Source organism: Alligator sinensis, unplaced genomic scaffold, assembly GCF_000455745.1.
Source record: "Alligator sinensis unplaced genomic scaffold, ASM45574v1 scaffold1046_1, whole genome shotgun sequence".
Classification (NCBI taxonomy): Eukaryota; Metazoa; Chordata; order Crocodylia; family Alligatoridae; genus Alligator; species Alligator sinensis.
Window position 1 is genome coordinate 1,088,525 of NW_005842174.1, and position 15,713 is coordinate 1,104,237.

Consider the following 15,713-nt stretch of genomic DNA (forward strand, 5'->3'; position numbering starts at 1 on the left):
CAGGTTGAGTACAACCTGTCCACCACTACTCTCTGGGTGCGCCCATCAGCCAATTTTTTCCCCATCCAACTGTGCAGGCATCAATGCCACAGTCACTTAATTTATAGATGAGGATGGGGTGAGAAACAGTGTCAAAGGCCTTCTTAAAGTCTAGAAAGACTACATCCACAGCAACACCATCATCCAAGGATTTAGTTACTTGGTCATAAAAGGCAATCAGGTTGGTCTGGCAGGACCTGCCTTTGATGAACCCATGCTGGTTGCCCCTGAGCATGATCTCCCCTGCAGGCCCCCACAGATGTGCTCCTTGATGATTCTTGCCAAGATCTTCCCGAGCACCGAGGTGAGGCTTACGGACCTATAGTTACTTGGGTCCTCCTTCCTCCCCTTCTTGAAAATTGGGACCACATGAGCCAGTTTCCAATCCCCCGGCACCTGGCCAGATGACCACGAACGCTCATACAGCCGGGCCAAGGGCTCCGCGATGACCCCTGCCAGCTCCCTCAACACCCAGCCCCCCCTGCAGCCCAGGGACCGCTCTGCCCGCTGGCAGCTAGCCCTCCGCTCCCCTCTGGAGAGGCAGGTAAGTCAGCGGGGTGTGTGCACGACACAGGGGTTTAATCGGCCCTAAATTAAAGCTGTTTTTCAAAACCCACCAGTTCAATTTAGGGCCCCCGTTTTGTCTACACATGCCCATAGGTGACAATCAGAGTCTGTCTGAGACACATTTTCATCCTGGATGTAACAGATTTCTGAGCCCTCCGCTCCCCTCTGGAGAGGCAGGTAAGTCAGCGGGGTGTGTGCACGACACAGGGGTTTAATCGGCCCTAAATTAAAGCTGTTTTTCAAAACCCACCAGTTCAATTTAGGGCCCCCGTTTTGTCTACACATGCCCATAGGTGACAATCAGAGTCTGTCTGAGACACATTTTCATCCTGGATGTAACAGATTTCTGAGTCTTTGCTCCTGCTGTCGGCCTAATCAATATGTAGCATTTCCAGTGACACGAAGATGGAGCGTGTTAGTACAGTGCGAGGAACTGAGCTCTGGAGGGAGCAAACCTCAGCAAAGTCTGTTCTGTCATGTCTGCTTAATACTCACCCGCTTGCCGTCCGTTGCTCAGGAAAAAACCATATGGTGCCTCAGAGACATAGAAATGAAACCTCAACTGCTGTGGTCTGTGCAGAGCTGGCATTTGTGTGTCCCCCTCTCCGCCTGGGCATGCAGCCCCACTCAGTGGTTGCACCACTGCCCTAAGGCTCTGGTTTCTGTACAGTTCCCTCTGCAGTCAGGGCGCCATAGGAGCCTCCCTGTGTCAGCTGGCAGCGAGCCTCAAGAGGACATCCCTGAGGTGTGCATCACAGTGCATCCCTTCTCCCTGCCACCGTGCATGCCTCCCTGCTGGGCACCTGCACAGAGAGGGGCTGAGAAACTAGATACAGCAGCTTTGCACCTGCCAGCAGCTCCCTCCTATCCGGGGTATCCCCCACTAGGGTTGGACACTTGGTCTCCATCCCCTTCGTGGAGAGAGTGTGGAGCTCGGCATCCGTGACCATAGAGGCAAAACTACCGAGGACAGATGTGTGTAGCGCTCCCTCAGTGCTCACCAGAGCTCCGCTCGCTGGGGGCGCTTGTACACATGACGCCATTACCACGTACACGTGATGAAAATGTCACTTGGTGTGGCTTAATGGTATCACGCTATGTGTACAAGAGCTTGGGGGTTTAAAATGAGTTTGCATTGTTGCAAATTAAACTACATCCCGACCTAGGCTAGTTTGCAATGCTGCATTGCAGCTGTCAGTGGCTGTGGGGGAGGCGGGCAGGCTTCACAGAAAAAAGGATCGAGCCCCTCACCACTTCTGCCCTTAGCAGGCGCCTGCGGAAAGCAGAAGCAGTGGGGGCCTGATCCTTCCTTTTATTTTTTTGGTGGAGCCTGCTCTCCTCTCCCGTGGCTGGGGGGGCAAGATGCTGGTCGACTGAGCTAGCCCACCCAGGTACCCCAGGGCGGCACCACCACCATGGAGCAGGTCCCTCACCATAACAGAGATGGAAAAATAAAACCCCACCATTTCAATTAAAAATCCACCGTTTCAATTTAGGGGGCACAGAATGCAACCCTAAAGACTAACCCCCCATCACGTGTCCAAGCGCCCCCTGGATGCCCTGCCTACCTGTGCCCACTCCAGATGCACCAGTCCCAGAAGCCAGGTAGGGATACTGCCCTGAGAGCACCCACCACCACAGCTCTCACACACACACTAGGGCAGGGGTGGGCAAAATGCGGCCCGGGGGCTGGATATGGCCCGCCAGGCCATTCTATCCAAGGGGGCCCCTAAAAAATTTAGAAAACTAATATTTATCTTCCCCAGGCTGCCTGTCATGTGGCCCTCGATGGCTTGCCAAAACTCAGTAAGCGGCCCTCCGCCCAAAATAATTGCCCGCCCCTGCACTAGGGGCATGAGGCTGGAAGCAGTATAGACACACCCTGGCGTCGGCTCTGATGGCTGATCAAGTCCCCTCTTTGGCTCATTCTGAAAGCGTCCTCTCCAGCCCAACAAAACCAGGTCTTGTAAGGAAAAAGTTTAATAGATTGCATTGACATAGACATTAGGGCTGGAAGGGACCTTGTAGGACACTCGGGTCCAGCCCCCTGCCCCAGGGGCGGGAAATCAGCTGGGGTGAAAGGATCCCAATTTCTAGGAGGTCAGACTTATATACATATTCTTTTGCCTATATATAGCCAATAAGCAAGCACAGAGGAAAATACTGTGTGAATACATACACTGGGGAGCCAGCAAGAGCCTGGCCCCTGGAAATGCATTAGTTCCAAGGCCTCAAACAGTATTTAAGCAGGAATTTCTCCCCTGCCTCCTTTTTTTGAGTCCAGCTTAAGCGTGAGAGTCACTGCTAGGGGTTGAGCTGAGCAGGAGCCTGTTTGCTTCCTATTATTCCTTTCTGTGGTGCGACTTCCACCCGGGCAGGCCTGTTTCTTAAGCAAGGCGAAGAAGCCAGATCCTCAGCTGACGTAGATCGTCATAGCTCTGCGGAGGCCAGTGGAGCCGTGCCAGCTTACTTGAGTGAAAGTCTGGCTTGCAGTCTCTGGAGTCAGTCAATAGCCATAACATTAGGAGACGGAGTAGAGAGAATTGATATACTTCTAAATTAATAAATTATGGCAAAGCATTTTTTAACGGGCAGAGGTGTGATCCTGCATAACTCAAGCCTGCTTGGCGTATGATTAGAGACGACCCTCATAATAATTAGAGGAACGGCTTAGAGATTGCTATTATACTGCAGTTCAATCAGTTATGCCAGCTAACGCTTTCCGTTCCCTCTCACTTCTGAGAGGTGCTGTCCTTCTGCGCGTGTTAAAATGAGATCTACGGCCACCCAACAGCAAACCGTACCTTTGAAAATGTGCAGACAGCCTCGGGGCATCACGTGAGACCATCTTTCAAAGAAGCCTGTGGGAGACAGCTTGATTTACAGAGCCAGCTGTAGTTGCTCGCAGCCCAGCCTTTGCATGTAATCTTACCTAAGAGGGGAAACTTGGGATGCTACAAGCTCAGGAGTCCACTGAGTCTAACCCAGTTACTTAGCCAGCAGCTTTAAATGCTAATAGCTCTGTTAAGTACCTGTCTAATTCCTCTTAACATGACTGTGCCTGTTGCTTTTATAGCTGCCCTTCCTGGGATCTGCTGCTGAAATCTGAATGCTAAACTAAGACAATCTTCTGTAAACTACTTAGCAGCTGGACAAAACACAGAGCAAATCCTTCCTGGCCATTACACTTCTTCTGTTGCTTTTTCATCTCCAGTGCCAAATTCTCAACTCATTTGTGTCAGTGACAATCCAGAGTCTCTTTGTCCGTGTAAATGGACTTGCTCTGGATTTACACCTTTATAACCACGAGCTCCGAGAAGCAGAAACCTGCGGCTCGTGTCACTGTTTGACCTGCGCCAGCAGGTCAAATTTATTCTCTGCATGGATCAATCTTGTGCTTGTGTTTGTTTTAGGCAGTGGATTATGAGATGAACAGAGCTTTCATGCTGACGGTGATGGTATCAAACCAAGCTCCGCTGGCAAGTGGAATCCAGATGTCCTTCCAGTCTACAGCGGGAGTCACCATTTCGGTCACGGACGTCAACGAGGCACCGTATTTCCCAACCAACCAAAAGTTAATCCGACTGGAGGAAGGGGTGCCCACGGGGACGGTGTTGACGACGTTTTCAGCCGTGGATCCCGACCGCTTCATGCAGCAAGCAGTAAGGTGGGCAGCCAGCCAGATGAGGTCGTGTGTAATCACAGGTGGGATTTAAGAGACAGAAACCTGGGGAGTAAAACAACCGTAAGCACCTATCAAAATCTAATTCCTAACTGGCCTGTATAACGTAATGACAGTATTCAGCAGTTACATGCGCCCTCCCTTTGATGATCTCAGGATGCTTTGCCGGTTTTAATATTTGCAGCCCTACCAATGGGCGGGATTGAAGGGGGAACAGTTTGTGGAGTAAAACTGAATCAGAGCCGGCATCTCTGTCAATGCGTGGAGCTCAAAAAGAGTCCAACTCTTAGAGGTGCTAAGGCTCACCAGCATCACGTAATATTGAGGGCACTATGTCCCTTTAGTCTTAAGGATGTTATTTAATATTCATAACGTAGTCGGTGGTAGAGCCCACAGCCGAGATCAGTGTTGTACATACGCATGGTCACATGTACAGCTCCCACCCGAGTGAACTTGCAGTCTAGCTAGACGAAGGCTCGGGGAAAGGAAGCATTATTATTCACCTTCTCTGGAAGGGGGACAGAGAGGCGGAAAGAATAAGGGCCACATTTTCAAAGATAGATAGGAGCCCAGAGAGGGTGATCCTAGAAAGTGGGACTTTCCCAAGTGCCTGGGAGCATTTTTGAGCCCCTCCATGCTTCCAAATATGTGGCCCTTCATAGCAGCCTGTCCTGAGAGAGAGGGTCCCCAGCATGCATGCGTATTCTGCACCCAGGACACACTGCTGAGACCACTGTGGGGTTGTCCCCAGCAGCCATGCTCAAGTATGCTGGAGATGAAGTCCTTAAAAGCAGCATCATGGGGACATCCCAGAGCATCTTTCTGGGTTTGGAGCGTACAAGCTAAGGCGGGTTGTGCTCGGGGCTTTCCCAGACAGGATATGCTGCTTCTGCAGTGACGCCTCCCCTAAGTCAGCGGTGGCCAACCTTTCTGGCACAAATTATCCCTACACCCTCCTCGAGTGCCACGCTGATCCCTTTCCCTTGCCCGATCTGCTGCTCTGATTTCTGCTCCCTGCCTGATCCGATGCTCTGCTTTCTGCTCCCTACTGCTGTGCGTGCATGCAGAGGCTGCCCATGCAACAGGTTGGCCAGGCCTGCCACGAAATGACCCAGGAAGTGTATGGCAAGCTGGGAGCTGAATCTGAACTTCCCAAGTCCCTTTCCTGTGAACGAGTGGCAATACCATCCTCCCTTCTTTTCACAGGAGCACCTTGGGCACCCTCCAGCTGCATATTTCAATCCCATTACATTTTATGGGCCTTATTTTTAAAATGATTAGACTTGCAATCATGTACGTAGTAGGCGCATGTGGGTGCTGCTCTGCACATACAGAATAGGCTATTGCACACTCAGAAAGCTAATTATGATCATTTGCATTGGTTAGTGTATAATGTATGCATATAAATTAGGTGAACAACGGCACACGCCGTCCACACCACCAAAAAAAAGCATTTTGCAGGTGATAGAAAACCCGTATATGCTTAAGGGTGTTTTAAACACCTTTGGTTAGTCTGTCAGTGTGTTCTGGGCCCACCAGAAAATGCATTTGCTGCTAATTGACAGAGATTTTTAACTCCATACCAGCTGTTCCCTCTTACAACCTTGGTGCTTAAGGACTACAGTATTTTTCACATGGCAGGGGAGGGCTGTATGTGACCACAGCTGAGGCCCATTTAACTTATCTCCATTGTGACATTCTGTGTCGGTAGAAGGCTGAGATATTTTACCTTGTGCGGAGCTGTCTGGTGCAGAAAATGACTGTGTTTACTCACCGCTCCTGCCCATTGTGTTTGGACAGGTACTGAAACTTTTACGGAGAGAGACTGTCTTCGTTAACAAGCCAATTTGTCCTAAGTGTTTCATTGTGAAATTCTGAGCCTTTGAAACGTCTCCGTGCCCCTCCCATGCTCGCTGGTTTGTGCTGCAGTCGATAGAAAAGTGCAGCTTGCATTCTGATTAAGTGCTCCCTGTAATCTGTAGGTGTTTGGATTGTAATCCAGAATGAAAATTGCTAGCTTGACCGTCCTCCCATTTGAGAGACAATGACAGGCTCTGCTGAGCCATTCCCGTGATTGCAGGGTGCGTGCGGGGCACCCCACAAGACCTTCTCTAAATATCAACAGCAAATTACTTGAGCTGGTGTTTTTTCCTAGAGTTCTGGGGACGCGTACATTTGGACCCAGCAGCACGTTATTTTTAAACACAAATGTAACTCACTCTTGCCTGGGTTTCAGCTAGTGAGGTTAAGGCCGTAGCACTGCAAGGAGCCCTGGTATGTTATTAGTGTTACACGGGGCTTTCTCCAAAACAGCCTTTGTGAACAGAGCAAAATGCCCCTTTCTTTTGTCTTCCCACCCAGCATCCCTGAGTTAGAGCCCACCCCAAAAAAGGCCCCCTGCAATCATTCAAAGCAGTGATAAGTAGCTTTCAGTTAAAGAAAGGATCCAGCAGGTCTGTCCCCGCACGCCGTGTTGAAAGAGCCTCTGTCAGCAGTATTTGAGTACAGTAAGTATAAGTCTCCAAAAGGGAGACCAAGAATGAAGATCCTTCCCCGACACAGCAACACCTTTCGTTTGTGAAACAGGGCTGAAGCTGCAATGCTTTGGCCACGCTCCCGCTGGAGGATGCAGATATAGCAGTTCTGCTATATGATTACCATTCAACTGTATTTGTTCAATAAACTGAGCGTGGCTGCTTGGTGCTCCACCGTACAATAAAGACGGTAGCTCCATGGAAAGTAATGGCTTCACTTGGCAGGGGTTCGTGCGGACATTTTGCTGTTATCTTGGGTGGATTCATACTGCTCAGGGTTGACTTTGAGCTTCAGCTTCAAACAAACTAGTTCCTGAAAGTGAAAGTCAGCCAAAGCCATGGAGTTTCGCCTGCTTACTTATCCAGAGACCTTGAATTTTTCATGATGTTGATGTAGAAACCATCAATAGACCCAGGTTGTCTTTAAGATAAACCCAGGTTTGCTTGCTTATTTGAATAACTAATGCTGTGGCCATTTCTGTACTTTCTGAATTCACTCCAGCTCCAGCATTGCAACTAAAAAAAATAGAAGTAGGAAGCATAAGCAATCATGAGATCTTTGTAAAAAAAAAAAAAAAGAAAAGACATTAATCAGAGTGCCTTTTTCTAGAGCCATTTGGAAAAGGGGTGGCTGCAGGGAGCCAAGCTCTGCAAAGCGAGCCGTGCCAGCAAACTTGGGCGACGGCTGGCAGCTGAGAAGAGGAGTAAATGACACAGCTGGAAACCTGCCGCCGCACTGACCCAAGCTCTCCCAGGGACGGCCAGAACGCGGGTCTGGTCTGCATTTCAAGCCTGTAACAATCTGGAGATGGAGAGCATCTCCATGGGTTCAGGTTTTGCTATTACTGGTTTTTGCCCATCTCTAATAAAAGAAAATGGATTGGGCTCGGAGCTGTTCTCTGATCCGGTACAACCCATACCAAGATACCTAGGTGTCTTGTGACTGATCATTTGTCATTCTCCTGGCAGTCAATCAAATGGGGATCCCAGGATCCCTGAGCTATCTATGGAGGTGTGCACTCATGTCCCCATTTCACATACAGGCAAACTGAGGAACAGAAAACTGATGCGACTTGGCCAAGGAGCACGAGTGTCTCGGAACAGATTTCCCAGTTTCCACTTCAGGACCTGACAGGTTCACAGCTGCCTCCGGGCGTTTCTTTTGACGCTGTCGGCTTCTGCAGACCATTAGCAGCATCTCTCCTCTTCGCGTAGCCGGCTCTGCCGCAGCTGCCCTGCCACCTCTCCTTTCATCCTGCCTCTCTGCTTGGACTCCCCGCTGGCCGACACACGGATGCTCTCCTCCCCAGAGCCAGCCCACAGCTGCCACTGCTCAGGCTGTACGAACACGCTGTCCAGCCACTCTTCCTTGCCAAGATCTCTATACACACACACACTCACACTCCCCGGGTCTGGGCCAATTGGCTAGTGCAGACATGAGTTCCCATAGAAACCCACCGAGGAACTGGCTACTGAAAATTTAGTTCTCAGGTCAGACAGATGAGTTGGGCACATCCACACCCATCTGGGGATGACGACCAGATGTGCTCCTTCCTGTATGACGCTCACCCTAGAGCGCGTACAGCAAGGAGGAAGGCAACGTGTGCATGGAGGGGAGCGAGTAGAGAACAGCAGCCCAGGAGGTGAGCGTCCTGAAAAGCGGTGGGCCAGTGTGTGGGAGCAGGTGATGCTTTAGGGCACCTGCGGGGAACTAACCTCTCCTTTAATCCCGTCCATTGAGGAAGCAACACATGAATGCAGTGGTCATCCCAGGCCCCTCTTCCCCATGCTAGCAGACTGCTGGAGAAACGTGCTCTTTGACAACAGCAGGACACGGGCACATTAAGTGGCACTTAGCAGAAAGCAAAACCTTAAATGGAAGGAAATGGGAAAAAATTGAATAATTGTAGAGGTCAGAAAGCGAGGCACTCAATTAGTCTTTTGTTTGTCAACAAAACCCGTTATCCAAAGGTCCTTTGAAACAGGGGTCATGAGTCTAAAAAATCCTTATTTCAAGCCATATTAAGGACATGTCACTGAAAAGACTGCCATGTATTTATTTCCTTTCTCTGTAGATACTCGAAGCTGTCAGATCCTGCAAACTGGCTGAACATTAATGCCACAAACGGTCAGATCACTACTGCTGCTGTCCTTGATCGAGAGTCAGCCTACATTAAGAATAATGTCTACGAGGCCACATTCTTGGCGGCTGACAACGGTGGGCCCAAGCTTCACATTGTTCATGCTTCAATAAGACTCTAATGTGATGCATTAACAGGAATGATGCCCTGACAGAGTTGTCAGTATAAGTTATCTTTTCCCCAGGTTTTACGGTCAAAAATGTGAAAGTGGGACAGGGAATTGCTGGAGTACATTAGATGCGCGCAGTATTCAGAGTGCTGTTAAGGGAAGGCGAGGGCAAATGGGAAATCGATTTGGGAAGTTCTGAATCGCAGGAAACAGCGAGGGGCTGCGAGCTCCATGCGCTGCCAAACACACCGATCGTGGTTACTGTCGAAAGCCTACGGTGCCGAGCGGGCAGGAAACACTCCAGCAGGGAGTCAGAAACAATTGGAAGGGACAGAGGGAGGGGATTAGAAAAGAAAGGGGTCTGTATTCATCTAGAGAAGCTGCAACTTTCATAGGACATGTCTGTCTGCCTGTTTTTCTGTGTCATCTGATCTGATCCATCTCTCCGCTCATCTGTATTTCTAATGTGCCCCTCTCCAATGGAAGACAGTGGGGAGGAGCAGTACCGCCCCCCCCCGCCCCATCTACTGCAAAGGCTGAAGCTGATGTACAACCCTTGGCCTTATTTTGGCAAAGTACTTAAGCACACGCTTGGCTTTCTACCCTTGAGTAAGTGAATGGGACTGTCCGTATGCCTTAAGTTCTTTGCTGCTTCAGGGACGCTGATGTCTTTGTCAGCGTAGTTTGGCCAAGCCTTTTGGCATCCTTCAAGCTGAAAGGGGCCAGGTGTGCCATAAGTGTTTATGCTGCGTGGTCAAAACTCGCCTATGTATCGATTCCCAAGCTTTCCTCCTGATAGCACCTTTTTTACCGCTTGGGATGTAGCAAGGGAAGCAGGCTGACCTGCCCAAAGAGCCGTGATGCTGTTGGAGTATTAAAGGGCAAATCCTGCTGCCCTCCAGAAGGTACAGAGTCCTAAGTGCAGTGGAGGCAACGTGGTCCCAGGGCGGGTGCAGGCCACAGGGCATGGAGTCACGCAGGTCTCCCTGTGCAGTAATGCAGAGCAGTCCTTTGGAGGAAAGTAGGGAGCACTGAGTGACTACAGGGGACTGAGACTAAAATAGTGGCTATTGTTTATCACGCGTATTAGAGCAGTGCTCGCAACCCGGAAGTGGGTCGCAAGAATATAGGAAAGGGTCACGAACAAACTGTAAAAGGGGATCAACACACTTAAAAAATGGATGCTCTTTTAATGGAGAAAAATGTGGGAAACCGTGGGTCTTCCCTTGCAGGCTGGCAGAGCTCCAGCCTGCTTGGGGCTGCTTCAGGCCCCCCATGTCCCACACACCCAGCCCCTGCCCAACACGCTGGAGGGCCGGGGGTAGAGGGGAAGCAGGTCAGGAGTGAGGGGCACCAGGTCGTGACTGGCCATTGATGTTTACAGATGGGTCCTGGTACAAAAAAGGTTGAGAGCCAGTGTCTTAGAGCACAACCTAGCTAAAACCAGGGCCACGCGGTACCAAATCCTGTGCAGTCGTGCTGTAAGAGCCTATGCAGCAGATCTAAAGGGAATGGGAAAGGGAAGGGTTGTCACTCTGCAAAGGGGAATCGAGGCGCACAGAAATTAAATGACTCGCCCAAGGGCACACAGAAAGGCTGTGGCAGAGGAGACTGAACCAGAGCCTTAACCACGAGACCACCTTCCTTTCTAAGGGTTTGAACACGTGATGTCGTAACCGGGGGCAGGTGCTTGGCTCTCCGATCAGGATCCCACTATAAGTTAGAGGGATTTACAAAATCAGCACAAGTCTCTCCTGTCTTAACGCGTCATGAGTCTGGGCCCTAACGGAGAGAGCAGGATGGCCCCACCACCCAGCTCCACGGTGGAACTTGATTTCATGTTAAGTCGTTTTCCGTCGGCAATACCAACGAGGAAATCCTGCCCATGCAGCATCTTCTCCTGAGCTATCGTTCAGCAGTTCTGAGAGCTGAGACCTGGATGAATTCCTTTATTTTGAAAAATTAATCTATCACTCTAATATTGCAGCCATTAAAATGCACATAAAACAACGCCTTATTTAAAATTCTGTCTAGAGTGCTTAGGGTAATGGCGAAAGTTTTATCTAGGTTAATAGACTCCTTTCACGTTCCTCCCCGAGTTCCATGTGCTGTGTCATCACATTCTTATCAAAGCAGGGTTTTGTACTTTCCTGAAGGAAGAAACAACATCGTGTTTCCTTAAGTTCTTTTTGATAGTTTCTGTGCATGATTAAGAAGCTATTCCAATGAATGCTCTTTGGAAATGCTCACTCCCTAAACTACAATAAGGAGACCTTTCATACAAGGCAAAAGTACAGCTTCCTTTAAAAGAGAAATCATTAATATTAATAGTTTTATTGCAGCTCTTCCCTTTGCTCGTACGCACATTTTTTGGGCTCTGTCTTTTAGATCTACCGATACCCTGGGATGGCTTCCCGCTCCGACTTGGTGTGGATCTGCTTCATTTGTTTCCGCTGACGTTTGTCAGATCAGGGGAACAGGGCTCCCCAGAAGTTTTCTTGTGACTTAAAACCCTCCCAAATGGAGGCAGGCAGCAAATCTCGAGGCATTTTAGGAGATCCCTCCGTAGTTACAACTGAACGATCGTGGGGTAGCATAATGCTTTTGTGTTGCTTCAGGAAGCCTCTGTGCAGTTGCATTGAAGGTGAAGTAGGAAAAGGCTGTGCAGTTCACACTGGGGGCAATTGTAGATCTGTCCTCCCGACTGTTTGGTTTCTTTTTCATACCTGATTGTCTTTACTGTAACCCTAATTAAGGTTTGGTCTTCATGACGGGGCTGCTGCCCCATAGCTTTGCTGGCAGCGCTATGGCAGTGGAGCCCCTTAGTGACGGTGCAGCGTACAGCTGCAAGAAGTGGATTTCTGCTGGTTTGCCTAAGCTGCCTCCCCGAATACCAGAAGCCCCCTTCTGTCATCCTAGCTGCATCCAGATGGGGCTTGGCTAGAAGAGCGACATCAGGTAAAGGGCGTGCAGTCTTTCCCCACTCTCGTCTCATGCGGTTACATCAGCAACGCTTTGCAGCCCGAGCGAAGCCTGAGAGTCTCGGTGGGAGTCAGCGGAGCGGTGCGGAGGATGCAATCCTAGGTTCCTCGCTGGACACCAGCTTCTGGGCCCTACCTGTAGATTTGCTGAAAAGAGCCCGAACAGTCTCATACCTACGAGCAGCTTCTGCTGCGTGTTGGTTTTAATCATTTATTTTTCCTGCCTGAATATCTCACGAGGTTGCTTCTGAATGCCCATCAGGGGATACCAGCAATGAGCTGAATGAGAAACAGGGCTCAGAGGCACTCGCTTGCTGCATGCACACATGCTAATTTGTGCTTGCAGTTGCCAGGCTCTGTTTTACATGTGCAAGTCCGGGCGATTTCAGTCACAGCGGTATTGCTGCCCCGTGGTGTCGCTTGCTGAGTTGAGAAGCCCTTTAAAAACATGCCCCTGAAGGTGCAAAAGCCTCCTTGGAGTCTGCATTCAGTCCTCGAGCTATTGTGGGCAACATGTAAACAGGAAAATCACCTGCGCTTTCCCTTAGAAGATACTGAGAACAAGCGTGTTGTCATGTGCAGCCCTGGTAGCCCCATGGGCTTTGTGCGTCTCTGCAGCTAAATCCATGTCTGATTAAAGACATTGTTCTACGGGGAGACCTCCCCGGTGCTCAGGAAGTGTAAGCATGGTGTCTGAAACGGGAGGCTGGGAGAATTAATGTAGGCATCATGGAAGAGGGATTTTCAGGGCTCCTTCGGGGACTTTGAGACCCCTTCGACATCAAAAACAAACAAGGATCAGAAGAGAGAAACCACAAACAGGCAGAAGGAATCAATGATTGAAACAGTGGCGAGGCTGTTTTTTATACCAAGCACTAGGAGGAAAGAACCATGAATTGAAAACAAGAGCTTAAAAATGACTCGGGCAAAGCGGTTGGAGGGGCTAGGCAGTGCGGAGGCCTGGCACAAAACTGCCTGCAATGGGGGAGGAAGGGGGAGAAACGCTGGACCATTTAAAAGCAAGCTACTGGTTTTTCTTTGTAGAGGGGACATTACTGAAGCCTGCAGGCCTAGGAAAGCAGAAGAAAGTGGACTCGATGGAGGATTGCACAGGGCAATGACTGCTTTTTATCTAAAGGAATAAAATGGAAACCAAGGCTGTGCGTAGCCGGCACGGGAGTTCATGTAGACAACCCGAAAATTTTAATGCGGCTTCCTTTTTTTTTTTTGGTGCGGTGCATTTTTGTTTGCGTGACACGGCCTGGTCCGAAGGAGTGTTAGCGATTGATCCTTACCCAGGCAAATAGTCCGGTGAAGGTCGGTGGGACTGCTCACAGGAGTGGAAGAGGGAGATCTCTGCATCTGGGACACCAGCAGCCTCTCTGTTACTGGAACAGCGGTTAGACTTGAGAAGAGAGGATGGTACATTTTTCTGGCATTGTCTATGGCTTACATGATCCATGGAGAATCACAGCAGGGTTATGTGATAGCCACTGCCTTGGCTGGCACAGCAGGGCTTGAACAACGGGCCTTGAGGATTAAAGGTAGGCATTGCTGTCCATTGAACTAGGCTTTGTGTCTGAGAGAGCAGAGCAGAGTCTTCTCATCTGGCGCTTGGACAGACAAGTGGACACGGACCACATCCTGACCCGTCTGACTGACTATCCGTCTTTTTTCTTCCTTTCTTCCTTTCCTTTGTGGGTCTAAGTTCCCAGCACCTGGGCAGCTGAACCAAGTGCTTGCAAATTTACATTGCGGTTGCGGCAAGTCCACGCAACACATTTGTTCTCTCTCTCCTCTCACCCCACCTTCCCAAATAGAAATGAGCAGATCTTGGAACTAGTGACGCAGCACCTCCTCCTTATCATTTCAGGCTTTGAATCAAATGAGATCTGGGGATAATTTGCAAAACTAATGCCTCATCCACCAGCTTTTGCAGAACAAAAATACTCCAGGGTCAGGCAGAGGCATAACGGGCTGGTACGGTGCTAGGGCGATGGCAGCAGTGGGAGGTTCACTGCTGTCGGGGTGGGATGTCACCTCCGTTTTTTGCTGATGACGTGTGTTAAGTGGCCCCCAAGAACCAGTGATTTTTCAGTGGCAAAAAAAGGGGGGGTGGCATCTCCCCTGCATGGATTGAGACGTGAATGCAGCGTGGCCCAGGAGGGCTAGTTCTGCATTCCCAGGACCCATGCCGTAGCGCCGTTTCCGGGCTGGACGGCTCAGATGAGTTTCAGGGGCAGGCCGAGGGTGTTGTAGCGCATGCCACCCCTGCGTTGTATTCATTTCTCCTCGTCTGAACCTGCCTCTCCCATTCAGGTATCCCCCCAGCGAGCGGCACTGGCACACTGCAGATCTACCTAATTGACATCAATGATAATGTCCCGGAGCTGCTGCCAAAGGAGGCGCAGATCTGCGAAAAGCCCAACCTGAATGTCATCAACATAACAGCCGCGGATGCTGACATCGATCCAAACGTGGGGCCCTTCGTCTTCGAGCTGCCAAGCGTGCCATCTGCAGTGAGGAAGAACTGGACCATCACCCGGCTAAATGGTAAATGGGGAGGTGATCCGACGGCTGTTCGGAGTGGGGTTTGCTAACGAGAGCCACGCGCAGATTCAAACTTCCCAACTTTCCCACTTTCTTAACTGATTTTTTTTTTTTTAAACACCTTATGGCCAACATTGCAGGCAAGAGATAGTTAATCAGGAGTGATTTGTATCAGACCTGCCGCAAAACTCCAAGAGCTTTGGCACTTGGCTTTTTTTAATGCAGTTCATAATTATGAACAGTTATCAGGAGTGAACGGAGAATAAATCATCCATAATGGCCAAGGGGGAAGATGCTATTATCAGTCTTCCTTATGTTCCAGTGTAATTGTCATGCACCACAATCAGGATCAATGTTCATTTCTCTGGCCATAATTGCATAAAGGCAGCCTTTTAATTTACCATGGAACCAGGAGGGCCAGGTAAGTGTGACGATTACCAGGACGTGAAGGATTGTTAGATGGTGGCATGCAACCATGATTGGTCCTAATTGGACCCCTTATTGGTAGTTTCAGCATAAAAGCAAAGGAAAGAAAGTGTCTTAGAGACTGAACTACTGTCTCTCCTTAAAAGCTGATTCCTCGAGGTCAAGTTTGAAACGCTTTGCCAGGGGCAGCATGATATAACAGCTCGGCAGCTATTGTGGGGATGAAAAGAGTGATTCAGTCTCCTAAACTGCCAGTCCAGCAGCTCTCACAATAGGAAGGAAAGGCAAAAAAACCCCAAAAAACGGAATGGATGAATACATCGGCTTAGGTCTGTCCGCAAGGATTGCTGTGGGAGGCTGGCTGAGCAGCGGGAGCAGAGTGGTGTGGGTCTAGCCCAGAACCGGGGAGGGACAGTGACAGCCTACCAGTGATTCGCTGGCTTGTTTCAACTCTATGCCGTAGCATTTCCTCACCATCAAATTTTATGTGCGAGCAACTGGCCGCTGATTTGCAAACGATGTTAAGTGTGGTTAGTGCTGGCTGTGAGCCAGCATGCTTTTGAAAGCCAGCATGCACAACGTGATGCAGTCACCAAGCATAGTCGGTATGGACCGACCATTAACAGAGTGGAAGGGGAGACATTTGAAGGTCTGCTGGCACCAATTTGGGGTACGGTAAATTGT

At 49.8% G+C, this 15,713-nt stretch overlaps 1 protein-coding gene across 1 annotated transcript in view; it reads left to right on the forward strand.

Moving 5' to 3' along the window:
- CDH4 (cadherin 4) overlaps nucleotides 1-15,713 on the forward strand; it is a 759,836-nt gene that overhangs the window by 729,710 nt on the left and 14,413 nt on the right. Inside the window, exons 13-15 of the mRNA XM_006025923.3 lie at nucleotides 4,020-4,273; nucleotides 8,898-9,040; nucleotides 14,373-14,606. Coding sequence (XP_006025985.2) covers nucleotides 4,020-4,273; nucleotides 8,898-9,040; nucleotides 14,373-14,606 — 631 coding nt within the window. The remainder of the gene's footprint in view (nucleotides 1-4,019; nucleotides 4,274-8,897; nucleotides 9,041-14,372; nucleotides 14,607-15,713) is intronic.